The 14,613-nt window shown below is 37.3% G+C and overlaps 1 protein-coding gene across 4 annotated transcripts in view; it reads left to right on the plus strand.

Annotated features, from left to right (window-relative positions):
* GNPTAB (N-acetylglucosamine-1-phosphate transferase subunits alpha and beta) overlaps positions 1–14,613 on the plus strand; it is a 47,900-nt gene that overhangs the window by 22,434 nt on the left and 10,853 nt on the right. For all 4 annotated transcript variants that reach the window (XM_075720956.1, XM_075720973.1, XM_075720965.1 and 1 more), the window contains exons 8-16: positions 843–1,004; positions 2,770–2,949; positions 4,039–4,209; positions 5,906–6,029; positions 6,754–6,957; positions 8,110–9,218; positions 10,232–10,431; positions 10,705–10,924; positions 11,911–12,024. In XM_075720956.1, coding sequence (XP_075577071.1) covers positions 843–1,004; positions 2,770–2,949; positions 4,039–4,209; positions 5,906–6,029; positions 6,754–6,957; positions 8,110–9,218; positions 10,232–10,431; positions 10,705–10,924; positions 11,911–12,024 — 2,484 coding nt within the window. The remainder of the gene's footprint in view (positions 1–842; positions 1,005–2,769; positions 2,950–4,038; positions 4,210–5,905; positions 6,030–6,753; positions 6,958–8,109; positions 9,219–10,231; positions 10,432–10,704; positions 10,925–11,910; positions 12,025–14,613) is intronic.

The raw sequence follows: 14,613 nt of genomic DNA on the forward strand, positions 1-14,613 counted from the left end.
ACTTTCAGCTTGTTTGTGTCTGCTCATGCTACTTCATACGGTAAACACAGCATTTTATTGGGTTATGCTACATTTCTAGCAAAATGTTTTGGTGCCCTTTAATTTGTAAGCTATACTAGCTGTTAGAGAGGGCATGTAGTGCAAGCCCCTTCTTATCCTGTGCATTATGAAATCTGATATACAGACTTACTAGTGGCAAGAGATAAAAACGGCAAACAGATCAAACAGTCCCCAGCTAAGAAATGACCTTAACAGCATATTGGCAACCATCATTAAGGACTTGGAGACCCACATGGATTAGTTCTGGAGCCCTTTGTATCTCAGATTTCTGAGCTGTAGATTGATCTGTAAACCATTCCGAAAATTTCACGCTTCTGACAGCAACGATGAATTGGTGGCCATAATTTTCTGATAAGAGCATAGGCTGATTAAGATGGGGAAAAAAAGTATGATTTTTTCAGTCATATAATAAAGTTGTGATTAAAATATGAATTTTGTTATTGGGGCTGGGAGAGAATGGATCGGATAGGAATGTTCACCTACTCCAGAAATATTTATAACATGGACAGCTTTACTGTTGCTGGATCATTGTGTAAAGAGAAGTTTTCTTGGGAAAGTGAAAATTAAGCATCTAGAAATGTTCTGTATCTTTAAATGTTTTTCATTTCTCATTTTACTACCCCTTTTTGTGTTCTCACAAAATTGTAGTTCTTTAAAAACCATGTTTACCAGTCGTTCTTATTAGTAACTCTAGTAAGAAAAATAGCACAAAAAGATGGAATTGGCAAAGGAAGAGTGCCGCTGTGGGTGCATGCCAGAAATTATTTTCTCTGCTTCTATAGTTGCAGCTCTATTCAGAAGCCAGCGTGGCTCTCTTGCAACTGAATAACCCTAAGGGTTTCCAAGAACTGAGCAAGCAAGCAAAGAAGAACATGACTATAGATGGAAAAGAACTGACACTTAATCCTGCTTATTTACTGTGGGACCTCAGCTCTGTCAGTCAGGTGGGCAAATTCTGTTTCAGCATGTAAAGGTTGTAGTATTTAAAAAGTGCAAGTAGAGGCTAACTAGTCAATGACAAGGAACACGGGATTTCCTCCAGAAGCTTGGAAGTGTTAAGAATCCAGTATTATGTTGTAAGAAAACATCACAAGCACACTGTCAAATTCTGAAATCAAGGAGGAAGAAGGATCAAACAGAGTCACATTTAATTTAAATTTTTATGTTCTCCACTAAGTGTAAAATTTGGCCCTCTGTACATGTTCTGATAACGTTGTGTGCAGTCAAGTCCTGAAAGGCTTAACTGATTCTGACTTGCAGATAAGCAGGCTTCTTGTGTTGGGGAGACAAAGGGCTTTATTAACAAACATGACTATCTCCTTCCCGATGTGTTTCTTAGGCATGTTTTGCTTTGCAGGGTCATATATGCTGAGCAAATGCTAATTACTTCGCTTCCAAAGATTCTAAAGACCTGAAATACAGGTGTCTGTAAGGAAAGGAGGTTTGCTTTGAATGCTTTTAATACAAGCAAGGATGTTTGATCTAGCAAAAGGAAATAAAATAACAAGGTGTCTGTTTCAAGATAAGATCTTCTAAAATCTTGGGTTTTTTCTCTTGCTACAATTTAATTTTACAGTAAATGCCAAGTGGCATGGGTAAAAAAAACGTGCCCTCTCCAGCAAAACTTGCAGTCTGTATCCTGTCAACCTGGCTTTTGGAGAACTTCTCCTTGTTAATACAAACCCGCTCTCAGACTTTATAATTCCCCATGTTGAAATTGTACGTTATTTTGTATATGGGTACCTGGCCAATGGATGTTGATGTTGCTGAAATGTTTTCAGTTGTTATGTTTTTGAGAATGTGCAAGCTGTGTTACTGTACATGTTAGAAAAGAAGGAGACTTATTTACAGTATGTAGAATCTGCAGTTATTGTTAAATGTTCAAATTTGTCTTGAGTTTCCTGTTTCAGTTGGGCATACTTCTTTTAGAAATGTTCCTTTTAGGCGGCCCTAATTGTTGTTTTTAGAAGAGGTCATTAAGTTCTCATAAATGGGAAAAGAAACATATGTTACAATGTCATGTAATCTAATTTTGTTACTTACCTCAAGAGCTTCTAATTAAAATTTTGTCTTTTTAACAAAAACATATGGAAACATTTAGGTATTTGATAGTGAATATTAGGCTCAGTTTTGTTAACCTTCTCCTGCTTAAATTCTTTAAAATGAAAGAGTGGGGGAAAATTGAAGAGCTGCTACATCATGACACTTCCAGTGTATCTATATTAGGTGACACTTATATACGGATTATGATGCAATGTACTTGGAAGGGCCCACCCTCTTAAAACTGGATTTCTGAAAGGTGATATTACTGATTTGAAATGCAACTTGGCTTTTGATCAAGATCAGGAAATAATTGAGACTAATAATCCAGGAAAACAGGAGGCTGTGTTTTTTCTGGAGTTCTTTCTTCAAGAACCGGGATCGCACAAGGCACTGTCATCTTGCAGTGTGGTCAGCAGACATCCTAATGATACCAGGTGGTCAGCCACTGATGTTAGAAGATTGTATTGTTCACCTTGATAATTCACAAGAATATGATCCTTTAGAAGAGTAATGGTACTTGATCAGTGTAGTTTCTATTTTTGAATGTCGTGTCCTCAAATGCTTATGCACCCATATGCTAAAGCACACTGGTGTTACCTAGCTGGATCAGAACTTGAACGTTCTATTTAAAATCTAAGAAAGGATTTTTTTTCTTTTTATATATAGTCTAAACAGGATGAAGATATTTCTGCCAGCCGTTTTGAAGATAATGAAGAGCTGAGATACTCATTACGATCAATAGAGAGGCATGCCCCTTGGGTACGACATATTTTCATCGTCACTAATGGGCAGATTCCTTCCTGGCTTAACCTGGATAATCCTCGGATAACCATAGTGACACATCAGGTAAAACCCAAACAAGCAAAAACCCAACAAAAAAAAACCCACTAAAAACCCCAAACAAACAAAAATACCAGTATGAAAGTGCCACTGGTAAAGACTCTATGTTTGTTTTGAAATGCAGTTATCCCCTTTCAGCTAAAGGCTGCATTGATTTGGAAGGTAGAAGTGACCACCTCTTCCCTGTCTCATCCATGGTTTTATTAAACCCCAGTTTGTGTTTTGGCTAAGCAGATAACTGAATATATATCAAGCCTTAATTTAGTCCACTTTTCCAAATACTGAGGCTTCAGCTAATGTATACCCATGTCTAATTTCCTTATTAAGTCTATTTATAAAAAACCCGCAGAGAGGAAAATGTAATCTGAATCCATAAACACTCTCTCAGGACCAGTAATAACCTAATAAGCTTGTGTTGAGACAGGATGGATTACAATTACTGGAACTAAGATGGTGGCTGCACAAAAAGTAGCTATGCATTCTAAAAAACTTATTTAAAAAGAGAAAGGGAATTCTTGAAGCCTCCTGAATAAGTGAAACAAAAATACTGTAGTAGCTTCTTATTACAAATTCGGGAGTAATTTTGGTATCTGAACATGCCATAGGAGCCCTGAGCAACCTAAGTGGTAATAAGGTACTGATTCAACTTCTGTTGCTGTCTGCTTGTGAAGGTACTTGAAAGAAATGGAAGAATCCTGACTTTTTGAATGCTGGAACAAGTTCAACTTACTTTAAACTTTGTGCAGCCTATACTACATGAGAAATATAGATACGTGTACACTAGGCCTGATCCAGTACCCAGTGAAAGAGGAGTTTGTGTCTTTGCATTGAACCAAGTGCAGTTTCTGACTTACGTAGCAGACTTGAAAATGGTTTTGTGTGGGGAAAATGAGATAGCGAAGTTTTTCTCTTTTGCTAAAACATTTTCACTTTTTCATCCTTCATATCTCTCCTTGTTCTTGATAAACTTTTTTTTTTTTTAGTAGATAAGTATCAAATATATCTGATGTACCTGACCTTTCATGGTTTGGGATTTTTTTAATTTATTTTTGCCTTCTGAAACTGTTTTGGGTTGTTGGGGCTTTTTTGTTTTAGGAAATATTTCAGAATGTGAGTCACTTGCCTACCTTCAGTTCACCAGCTATTGAAAGTCACATTCACCGTATCAGTGGCCTCTCTCAGAAGTTTATTTATCTCAATGATGATGTTATGTTTGGGAAGGATGTTTGGCCTGATGATTTTTACAGTCATTCTAAAGGTCAAAAGGTAAGCCATTATGAAATTTTTTACAAGTAGTAGACGTAAAACTTTTCTATGCTAATATAACAAAAGTCAAAGAAATACTACTTTGAATGGGAGAGCAAATATAAGATTTCCCTTCACTTCCCACTCCCCCTTCTACCTCTAAAGGTTCATGATTCTTAACTAGACAATTGTTAGCAAAGGTGCAGGGTGGGGAGAGCTCTGTCTTTTTTTTGTGTGTGTGTGTACTGTGTTGATGTTTGTGTTGCAGAATTACATTTTTTCATATTTGCTCACAGGTTTCTGGTGGTATAATGGTTCCTCTGTCAGGCTGTAGTTTATCAGTGTTGTTCTCTAATTCTCCCACTTTCTGTTGAAGCGTAGTTAAGACTGATGTGATGTTTGGCAGCTGTCAGGCTTCCCTCCCTTGTAAATTCTTTTTTTTTTTTGTGGGAAATGTTCAAAAGAAAACAGAATCAATTCTTCCATGGGAACACTGAGGTCATGACATTCAAACTGGTCTAATACTTAAATTTACCACTAATTACCTTTGTTCCAGACACCCATAATATCTTTGCCTAATCTATATATAATCATATATATAATTATTTATTAAGATATATTGTTTCATGTTGATGAACATCAAGGAATTTAGTCTTTCAACAGACTTATCAACAACTAGGGTAAAGCAAGGCATGCAGGTTGAGGGAAATGTTAGCAATGCTCATGCATAAAGACTCTGGTTGCCGGCAGTTTTCATCCATGAGCTTGATCTACAAGAGTGATACGGAGGAAAAAATTAAGATGTATATTCATTATTTATATTAAAGCAGTAAGTGCACAAGACACTAGAGACCACGGAATTAAGCACTTCATGCAGGCAGATGTGTACGCTTGTGTACACACGCAGAAGGGTTGTACAAAATTAGTTTAAGCTACCCTAAAATTACTGTTTTGGTGCTTGAGGATGTTAGGAGGGTTTTAGTTGTTTTAAATCTTTAAGAATGTAGGCATATAGTTGCAAAATCTTATTGTTAGTGTATTTCTATTTTTCTTTAGTTATTCTTCTCAGTTATGATGATAAAGTCAGCTTAGGTGCAATGTTGTTTGTGATAGCCTGATCAGTAAGTGTTTCAGTAGGCAATGTGCTGCTAAAATCTTGAAACAGTAAGGCCTAAAGGAAAACGTGTGTGGTTTTTAATGCTTCCCCAGTTGAAAATACACACCCCCACACACTTTTTTTTTATCTTGGCAATTCTTAGAATTATTTAAGTCATAGAGGATCAGATGCTTCAGGGATTATGTTCAACATGTGCTGTTTATCTCATGACTGGTTAGTAATGAAGAAACATTTTGAGTCAGGAGAACAAGTGAACTGCAGGGCTATTTCAGAGTTTAAGTTCCTTCTTATCTGAGAAAAGATAAAATTTTAATTTTCATTGGAATATGGTTTGCGGAAGTGGATTTGGGATGTCCTGCTTTCTATTTCTGGCCATTGCTGCCTTGCTGTATGGCCTTGGGAATCTTCAGTTCTTCCTTCTGTTTGAAAAGGATAATAAATACTTCAGAGATGGTAGGGTTTAAAAGCTGTTTGTAAAGCTTTATGAATACTTAAGGCATTATACACAGGGAGGCATTATTTTAGTCTCTGTATTCCAAGAAATTAGCTCAGTTGACTTCTATTTCCCAGTCCTTGTCTCAGACTGTAATGTTGTTCCAGGTTTATTTGACTTGGCCTGTGCCAAACTGTGCTGAGGGATGTCCTGGCTCATGGATTAAAGATGGTTACTGTGATAAAGCCTGTAATAACTCAGCATGTGATTGGGATGGAGGTGATTGCATTGGTAAGACAGCAATGTTAAATTTAGAAAAAGTGAACTGTTTGCTTTTTCTTATAAGATTAATTCTGCAATTTGTCATTCTCCTGTAACTACAAAATTTGCCTCCTTTATTACAGATGAAAACCTTATTTCTTGCGAACTACAAATTTCTATGGAAAATGACAACAAATAGTAGGGCATAGGAAAATCTTTGGGTACCAAATTTGACTAGCTGAAAGGAAGGGTTTTGAAATTCAAATTATGATTATCATTATATATTATTGTATAATGCATTAAAAAAATACTATATATTATTTGGACTCAGAATCCAAATAATAACAGGACTGTGAAACTGCACCATTAGTTCCTAGATGGAATTTTCAGCACTGCAGGGTAGGAAAACAAAGTGGTACTTCTGGACTGAGGAGGTGATACCACTCTAGGGGGCTGTAAAGTCAAGACTGCAAGCACAAGAAGTAAATCAGTTTCCTGCCTGCCTTTTTGAAGCTAAGACAAAATATGTTGGAGTTCTTGTTGCAATTGTAAGTTGGTTCCTAAACTTCTACAGTGAGATTGTACACTAACTCACAGAGGTCTAGTTAGCATTTGCACCATTTTAATTCCACTGTCGATAAGTAAGATTGTCAAATTTTCAGTCTAGCTTTAACACTGCAGCTTAAAATATGCCTTTCTTCAGAAATAAGGATTTCAAATAACTAGGATTTTTTTTTTTTTTCTTTCCCTGTAGGTAACAGTGGGGGTAGTCGCTATGTTGCTGGTGGAGGTGCAGTTGGAGGTATCGGGAATGGACCACCATGGCAATTTGGTGCAGGAATAAGTGGTGTTTCATACTGTAACCAAGGCTGTGCTAATTCCTGGCTAGCAGACAAATTCTGTGATCAGGCCTGCAATGTCCTCTCCTGCGGATTTGATGCTGGTGACTGTGGCCAAGGTATGTAAGATACATCGCTGATAAATTTTCTGTAGGGATTGTCTTGAATTGCCTGAACTTCTTGGTTCATTGCTACTCTCAGATTGGGCTAAAATGCCCTGTACAAGAGTTGTGGAAAAGAGCTGCCAGCAGCTGAAAAAAAGTCAGATGCTTCTTGTATTCACTAATCCAAACCTGAATCAATATTATATGCTGCTTTATTTAATAAAACCATTATTGACCAAGCATGGGTGGGGTGCTTGATACTTTACAGAGCAGCAAGCATCAAACTCCTTGGGACAGCAGGGTTACATTTTAAATGGAGAAATTGTATTTCAGCTATGCAAACAGTCTTTTTCCGAATAAGGGCAGCTGACTTGATGGTGCTCATAGTGGTTAAGAAATTAAAGAACCAATCTGATGCTGACAGCACGAGCTCAAGCCTGGCCCTGGGCTCTTGCCAAAGGCTACTTTCAGTCACCTGTGAAGTTGGCTGAAGTTTATTTGGAAATGAAAGACTAGAAAGAGTGAATGAAGTGATTGAGAGTGCTGTCTGGTATAGGCAGGGGAACAGAAATGGAAGAATTTGGCCTGTTTGGAAGAATAGAGGTTCCCCTGCATCTCAGCTTAGACAAATGTGTTACTGGCAATTCCATTACTGGCAGTGAGGTTTTGTTCATGTGAAAGCTGACAGATATCTGTCTTCTGCTGTGGGAGGGGTAAGTTCGATTCAGCCTATCTGATTTTGGAAATCTCAAGATGCAGTGCAGTAGTGAAATCCAACCATTGTAACATTAATCTACTAAAATGTAGCAAAAATGTAGTATGGGCATGTTAAAATTATGTATCATTCATAAGTAAGTGACGTGATAATAAGCCACTTAAGCTCTTCAGGTAGAGACTGAAAGAGTGATAAATGACACTCGCTTTTAGAATTACCACTGGAATGTCTGGCAGCTTTATATATCTGAGTATGTTCTAGTCATTCATTATTAAAGATAGGTGGGCAAGAAACTGGAAGCTGCAGTAAGTGTTCTTTCACAAAGCTGTCTCCCTGCTAATATAGTGAATCTGGCTGGGCATATAACAATTAAAATGACTGAAAGATAAGTGTCACACTGCAAATTGACAGAAATTTGTTTTGTTTCTTGGTTTGTTTTTTTTTTTTCCCAGATCACTTCGAAGAGATGTACAAGGTGACGCTTCAGCTTAATCAGACCTACTATGTTATTCCCAAAGGTGAATGTCTGCCCTACTTCAGCTTCAGCGAAATAGCCAAGAAAGGAATTGAGGGTTCATATAGTGATAATCCAATTATTCGACACGCTTCAGTTGCTAACAAATGGAAGACTATCCACCTCATAATGCATAGTGGCATGAATGCAACTGTGATCTATTTTAACCTTACATTTCTAAATAAAAACGATGAGGAGTTTAAAATGCAGGTAGCTGTTGAAGTTGATACTAGAGAGGAACCAAAACTGAACACAACTTCTATGCAAAAATCCAACTCTGATTTTAAAACTACAACTTCAATACCAGAAGCTGAAATGATATTTGAGGATATTCCTGAAGAAAAACGCTTTCCAAGAGTTAGGAGACATAGAAATGGCACAAAAGAGAGTCTACATGAAGAGGTGATAATACCATCAGTAAATGTGTCTCTCCTTCCTGAAGATGTTCAGCTAGCACTGCAGAACCTGGATTTAAAACTACTGAACGGTGATATAACTCAGAAAGGATTTAACCTATCCAAGGCCGCTCTCCTGAGACCTTTCCAGTTCTTAACTACAGTAAAGAGTATTATAGGCCTGGAAAAGAAGGGCATGCCTAATCGTTCAGAAGATCAGAAGAACCATAGCAGCTGGCAGAAGCCTTATAAAGATGTAAACGATGGCAAAATAAAAACAATGAAAGCAAATGAAGAAGTTCCTTCAAGGCTTACAGGAACAAAGGGGACTGTTGTGACAATGAACACAAATAAACCTATTTATAAAGGAAAGCCTAAATCGACACTTCCAGCCCAGAGCATGGGAAATAAAAATGAAACTCGAGAAAAAGTACTGAATGCACTCATATTAAGGGAAACCCAGAAATCAAAACATACTGGGAATTTAGATACTGGAGAAGATGCACAGGGAATGGAAGGAGGAAAAGGGCGTGCGCAGGTGGATATAAATGTAAGGGAGGGGCTAGTGGGAAGAAAATTACAGTCTTATGCTGGAAGTTACCAAGGCTTTTTGCCATGGGAGAAAAAGAAGTATTTCCAGGACCTTCTTGATGTGAGTATCTTGAAGTCATTGCTTATTGGAATAATTGCATCTTTGTGTATTTAGTGGAATGCTGTTAATATGATCTATAAATTTGTATTGTGTCTTGCCTTTGAGGCAAATACTGAGAGCTCCTTTTGACTTTTCACATAAAATCTAGTTTGTTTATGATCTGGGCGTCTCTTAGCTAGGTGGTAAATACTCATTTCTGTTCCCTTTCTACTGCTTTTTTTTTTTTTTTTTTTGTCAGATTCACTTTTTATTCATTGTATGTTGGCACGGTACTATTGTTCAGACATAGCACTATAACAGAAAGCTTAAATTTTGTTTTGATTGCATTTATGCAAATGGATCCAGTTTATTAAAAAAAATGTAAAAAAAAAAAGTATAATGGTAAGTACTTGGGTTCTAGAAGTTAAATTGAAAATCTGCCAACAAAACTGAATATCCAGACCATGTCAAGCAAGTGTGTAAGAAGCTTCCTCTGCTTCCAGCCAAAGTATTTTGGCAGTTTTGAAAACCTGTAGAAGAGAAGATAAAGACTGTGTTCAGTTGGTAGCAACTGCTTCACACTACTCCAAATAGCAAAGCAGCTATGTTTTTGAAAGACTACCTCTCTGTTCATCTGATATTGGATTTTGCATGAGGAATCTTTATATTCATGGGATTTCAGTTTATCAAATATGGATGAACAATCAGCAAAAAGAAGGCAGTATTACAAATAAACGTGATAGCAAACAGGGATTTTGGTGTGTGTGAGGTGTCTTAGCACAAGTATTGAGCAAGTTTTTTATAGACTGCTTTTCCTCAAAGCATGAAAATTTTAAGGGAAAGGTTACTGTTTAACTTTTCTTTTTTAAAGAGAGAACTAAGGAATATGAAGAAAAATATTCAAAACTTCTCTTCCCATTTTCAAATATTGGAAAGAGTTGACACCTGGCTTAAATGTCATTTTTCCTGTGTGTTTAATGTTTTTGGTCTTTTTCTGTAATGTAACCTTGATTTATGCCTGTCCTGCTGTTTAGGAAGAAGAGTCATTACTCAAACAAATGTCATACTTTACTGATGGTAAACATTTTGGAAGGCAGCTGAAAGATACATTTGCTGATTCCCTTCGATATGTAAATAAGCTTTTAAACAGCAAATTTGGATTTACATCTCGGAAAGTCCCTGCTCATATGCCTCACATGATTGACCGCACTGTTATGCAAGAGCTACAGGATATGTAAGTATGTCTTTGTTTAGAGTAATGTGAAACTGTAGGTAATTCTACCTTTTTATTGATGCTTTGCTATAGCTATTTCCAATGTGTTGATGGCTACTCATTAAAATTATATTTTGAAAAGGGAAATAGGGAATTTATTACAACATGATAGTTGTGCTAAAATAAGGAGACTTTTGAGGACCTTTTAAAATTCTAGATGAGAATTTGTTTTTAGGTAAGGAATGTTTTACTTCACAAAACTGGAGTACTAAATTAGTTTACATTCTTACATAGGTTTCCTGAGGAGTTTGACAAGACATCATTTCATAAAGTGCGGCACTCAGAAGATATGCAGTTTGCTTTTTCATATTTCTACTATCTTATGAGTGCAGTCCAGCCACTGAACATTTCTCAGATCTTCGATGAGGTTGATACGGACCAGTCGGGCATTTTGTCTGACAGAGAGATTCGCACATTGGCCACGAGAATCCATGAATTACCATTAAGTTTACAGGTACTCTTTCCTTCCCGATAACTTTTAGAGTAACTTCAGTTTTAAAGTCCAAAACTGTTAAAATGAGTCAAATCTTTATTTATTCTTGCGTATAGCATCTATAACACTTGGCAATTCTTAAATTTTATATGGAGAATATAACATTGTGTTCTACTTTGTCATTGTTATATGGAGTAAACAATTAAATTGAGTCCTAGCAGCATCAGAAAAATGTATCACTGGTGTTCAAGTTAAAGAAAGCAGTTAGCGTGAGTCTGTCAGAAAAGATGTTCACTGGTAAAAACCACTGTGAAGAGTGGGATCTGTGCTTATTCTTGTTCTTGCACATAGTATAAGACAGTCCTTGCCCTGAGGAACTTGTGGCCTAACGAAAGAAGTGAGAAAAAGGGTAGCAAAGCAGTCATACTAGTAAATACTATGGCCATATACAAAGATTCACATTTCTGTTTTTCTGGGAACCTGATAAACAGAGAGACATGGTCTTTGTAGGACTTACGCTCTTAGAGACAGTAGAGAACGAAGTGTACTATTTCTGCTTTACAGAGAGGAATTGGCACAAACCAATAAAATAATTTGTTCTTGAAATAGCACATAAAATCATTGGGATAGCTGGAACGCAGCCCTACTTTAGTGTGTTCCTGACTTGTACCTTAGTCAGAAAAACTTCTTCCGGTCCTTTTAGTTCACTTTTCTGTTTGTTTGCTTGATTTGTGGTTTAATATGCCACTGTAAAGGTGTGGTTTTCATTTTTAAATGAAAATGACATTAAGTCATGCTATATCTGGTCTCAGTTCAACTACGCACTGAGCATTTGCTTTACTTTGGGCATATGGGGAGTCTCACTGACTTCAGCAGTTCTTTTTCCAACAGTAGCATGGAAATTTCTTCTGTAGGTAACATTAAATATGCCTGTGCACCCAGGGTTTTTAAAACTATGTCAGTGAGAAAACAGGATTATCTTTTCTTTTTCCTTCTCTTTCTGTTAGGATTTGACGGGTCTAGAACAAATGCTAATAAATTGCTCTAAAGCTCTTCCTGCCAACATCACTCAGATCCATGTCATTCCACCAACTCAGGAAGCATATTATGATCCCAATCTGGTAAGAAACATTGGTGTTAAAAGATGCTTAGTTTCTTTCCTGAGCATGTATTTACTGTGCTTGAAAAGCTGGTGTGATTTCTAGAAGGAAAGTATTTACAAAAATTTCTACTTGTGTGTACATGAAGTGTTCTAAAATAAAAATTTTACAAGCTACTTCCTACCTTATAAAGCTGTTAATTTCCTTTAAAAAAAGAGAAAAGCTGAGCTTTAGAATGTTATTATATATGGGATTTAAAAAGTCATCCTTGCTAGGAAAATTCACTGCTGTGAACCAAAAAGAAAATAAGCCCAATACCTCTCTGACTGGAACTTTCTGATAAGTCTATCTGAATTATAACCCATGTATTTAAACTGAAAACAAAACCCCCCAAAAACTCCAGACCATCAGATGGATATCTTTAGAAGAATTCTTCCTACTTTGAAGGCTTCAGACTAACTCCTTTTAACTTCCAAAGATGGGCTGACAGGAACCTCGTGCAATTGAGCAAGGAGAAGTGCAAAGTCCTGCAGCTGGGGAGGAACTAACCCATGTACCAGTATTATGCTGGGGGCTACCCAGCTGGAAAGCAGCTTGGCAGAAAAGAACCTAGGGGTCCTGGTGGACACCAAGTTGAATGTGAGCCAACAGTGTGCCCTTGCCACAAAGAGGGCTAGTGGTACCCTGGGCTGCATTAGACAAATTGGCCAGCAGGTCAAGGGAGGTGACCCTTCCCCTCTACTCAGCACTGGTGAGGCCACATCTGGAGTGCTGTGTTCAGTTCCAGGCTCCTCAGTGCAAGGGACACATGGACGTACTGGAGGGAGTCCAGTGAAGGGCCATGAAGGTGATTAAGCGGCTGGAGCATTTCTTTTATGAGGAAAGGCTGAGAGAACTGGGACTGTTTAGCCTAAAGAAGAGTAGTCTCAAGGGGTGGATCTCATCAATGAATATAAATATCTGAAGGTAGGGCACAAAGAAGATGGAGCCAGGCTCTTCTCAGTGGTGCCCAGTGACAGGACAAGAGGTAATGGGCACAAACTGAAAACACAGGAAGGTCTCTCCGATCATCAGGAAACACTTTTTTACTGTGAGGGTGACAAGCACTGGTTCAGGTTGCCCATTTGTGGGTGGTCTCCATCCTTGGAGATATTAAAAAGCCATCTGGACCTAGTCCTGGGCAACTGGCACTAGGTGGCCCTGCATGAGCAGGGGTGTTGGACCAGATGAGCTCCTGAGGTCCCTTCCAACCTAAACCATTCTGTGATTCTGTGAAAACTGAGGTCTTGGGACTAGATGTTCCTTAAGGATTTAAGTCCTTAATTTTTATTTTAGTGGTTAAATTCTCATTAAAATCTGCTGGAATTTAGGAATCTAGAATCTTTAGATCTGATACTAATACTGAAATTTCTTTTACAATGACAGTCTAATCCCTGCATCAACCTATGCATTTGAAAAAAATGTGTGCATGTACTTTGCTAAATTAATGACCTGGTGTTTTATAGCTTCAGACCAATACTGTATCAAAGCAAAAATAATTTCGATGAGTACATATCATGAATTGTTGGGAAATAGAAGAGCATTATTGATCCCCAACACATGCAAACCATAGTACAGAGATCTACAACGTGTGTGTAGATAAATGCATATGGACACTGACTTTTTTTTTTCTTTTTTCTTTTTTTCTTTTCAACCCTCTGGACACCTATCCTGCCTTGTATTCTTATCAGGTTATGTTACAAGGCTTTAAAAATATTTTCCCCTATGTTTGAATTTCAGCAAAGTTCTATATAAAGCCATTCTGTCAGCCTCATTTGAAGAAATGGAAGTGTGGGTTTAAGAATCCTGCACAGTCTGCAACATTACATGCAGAATAGCCTTACTCATTTTGCCTCATTATGACTCTCAATTTAGTTTGCAAAATTCTGTGAAGTATAAACTTTGAAGAGTAGTAATAACAGATGGCTGCCATAAATATGCTTTAAGTCTCAGTGGTTGGGAACAATGTCAAATTACTTTAATATTTTTGGAGAATTAGTAAAATACTATTAATCTATGCAGTAATGCCTAACATACTGATGTTATCAGTCAGTTCAAATAGTGACAAAATAGTGTTTGTGTTTAACACAGAGGCCTAATTTATTTTTACTTCTGCTATCTGCAACAGCTAAATTTCTTGGAAGGAGTCTACTACCATAGAAATATCCCTTGAGAACAGGCATTTTATTTCCCAGAATCATTTCAACATAGCCTGCGATAGAAGTAAGGCCTAATGTGTATCAGCTGTTCTGCAGAGTTTGTCTGGGCAGTGTTACTGGTTGCCTTTACCCGAGGAATATGAAAGACAACTATCAAATGAGCTACAATTCTGAGTATTTTATTAAGGATGAAATCTAGAAGTTGCAATGTTTTTGCTGAAAATAATCTGTATTTTTCAAACAGTAATTGTATGCATAGGAAATCGTGATGTTATGCACCGGTATCTTTTTTTTTTTCCCCTCAACAGTTGATCAAGAAACTACTGCTTTCATTCCAGGAGAGTAAAGCATACACAGGCCTTTCTAGCTGTAGTAGAAGTTTTCTACAAAGTACATCTTTATAACAGACTCC

Source organism: Pelecanus crispus, chromosome 1 (assembly GCF_030463565.1).
Source record: "Pelecanus crispus isolate bPelCri1 chromosome 1, bPelCri1.pri, whole genome shotgun sequence".
In the NCBI taxonomy this organism is placed as follows: Eukaryota; Metazoa; Chordata; class Aves; order Pelecaniformes; family Pelecanidae; genus Pelecanus; species Pelecanus crispus.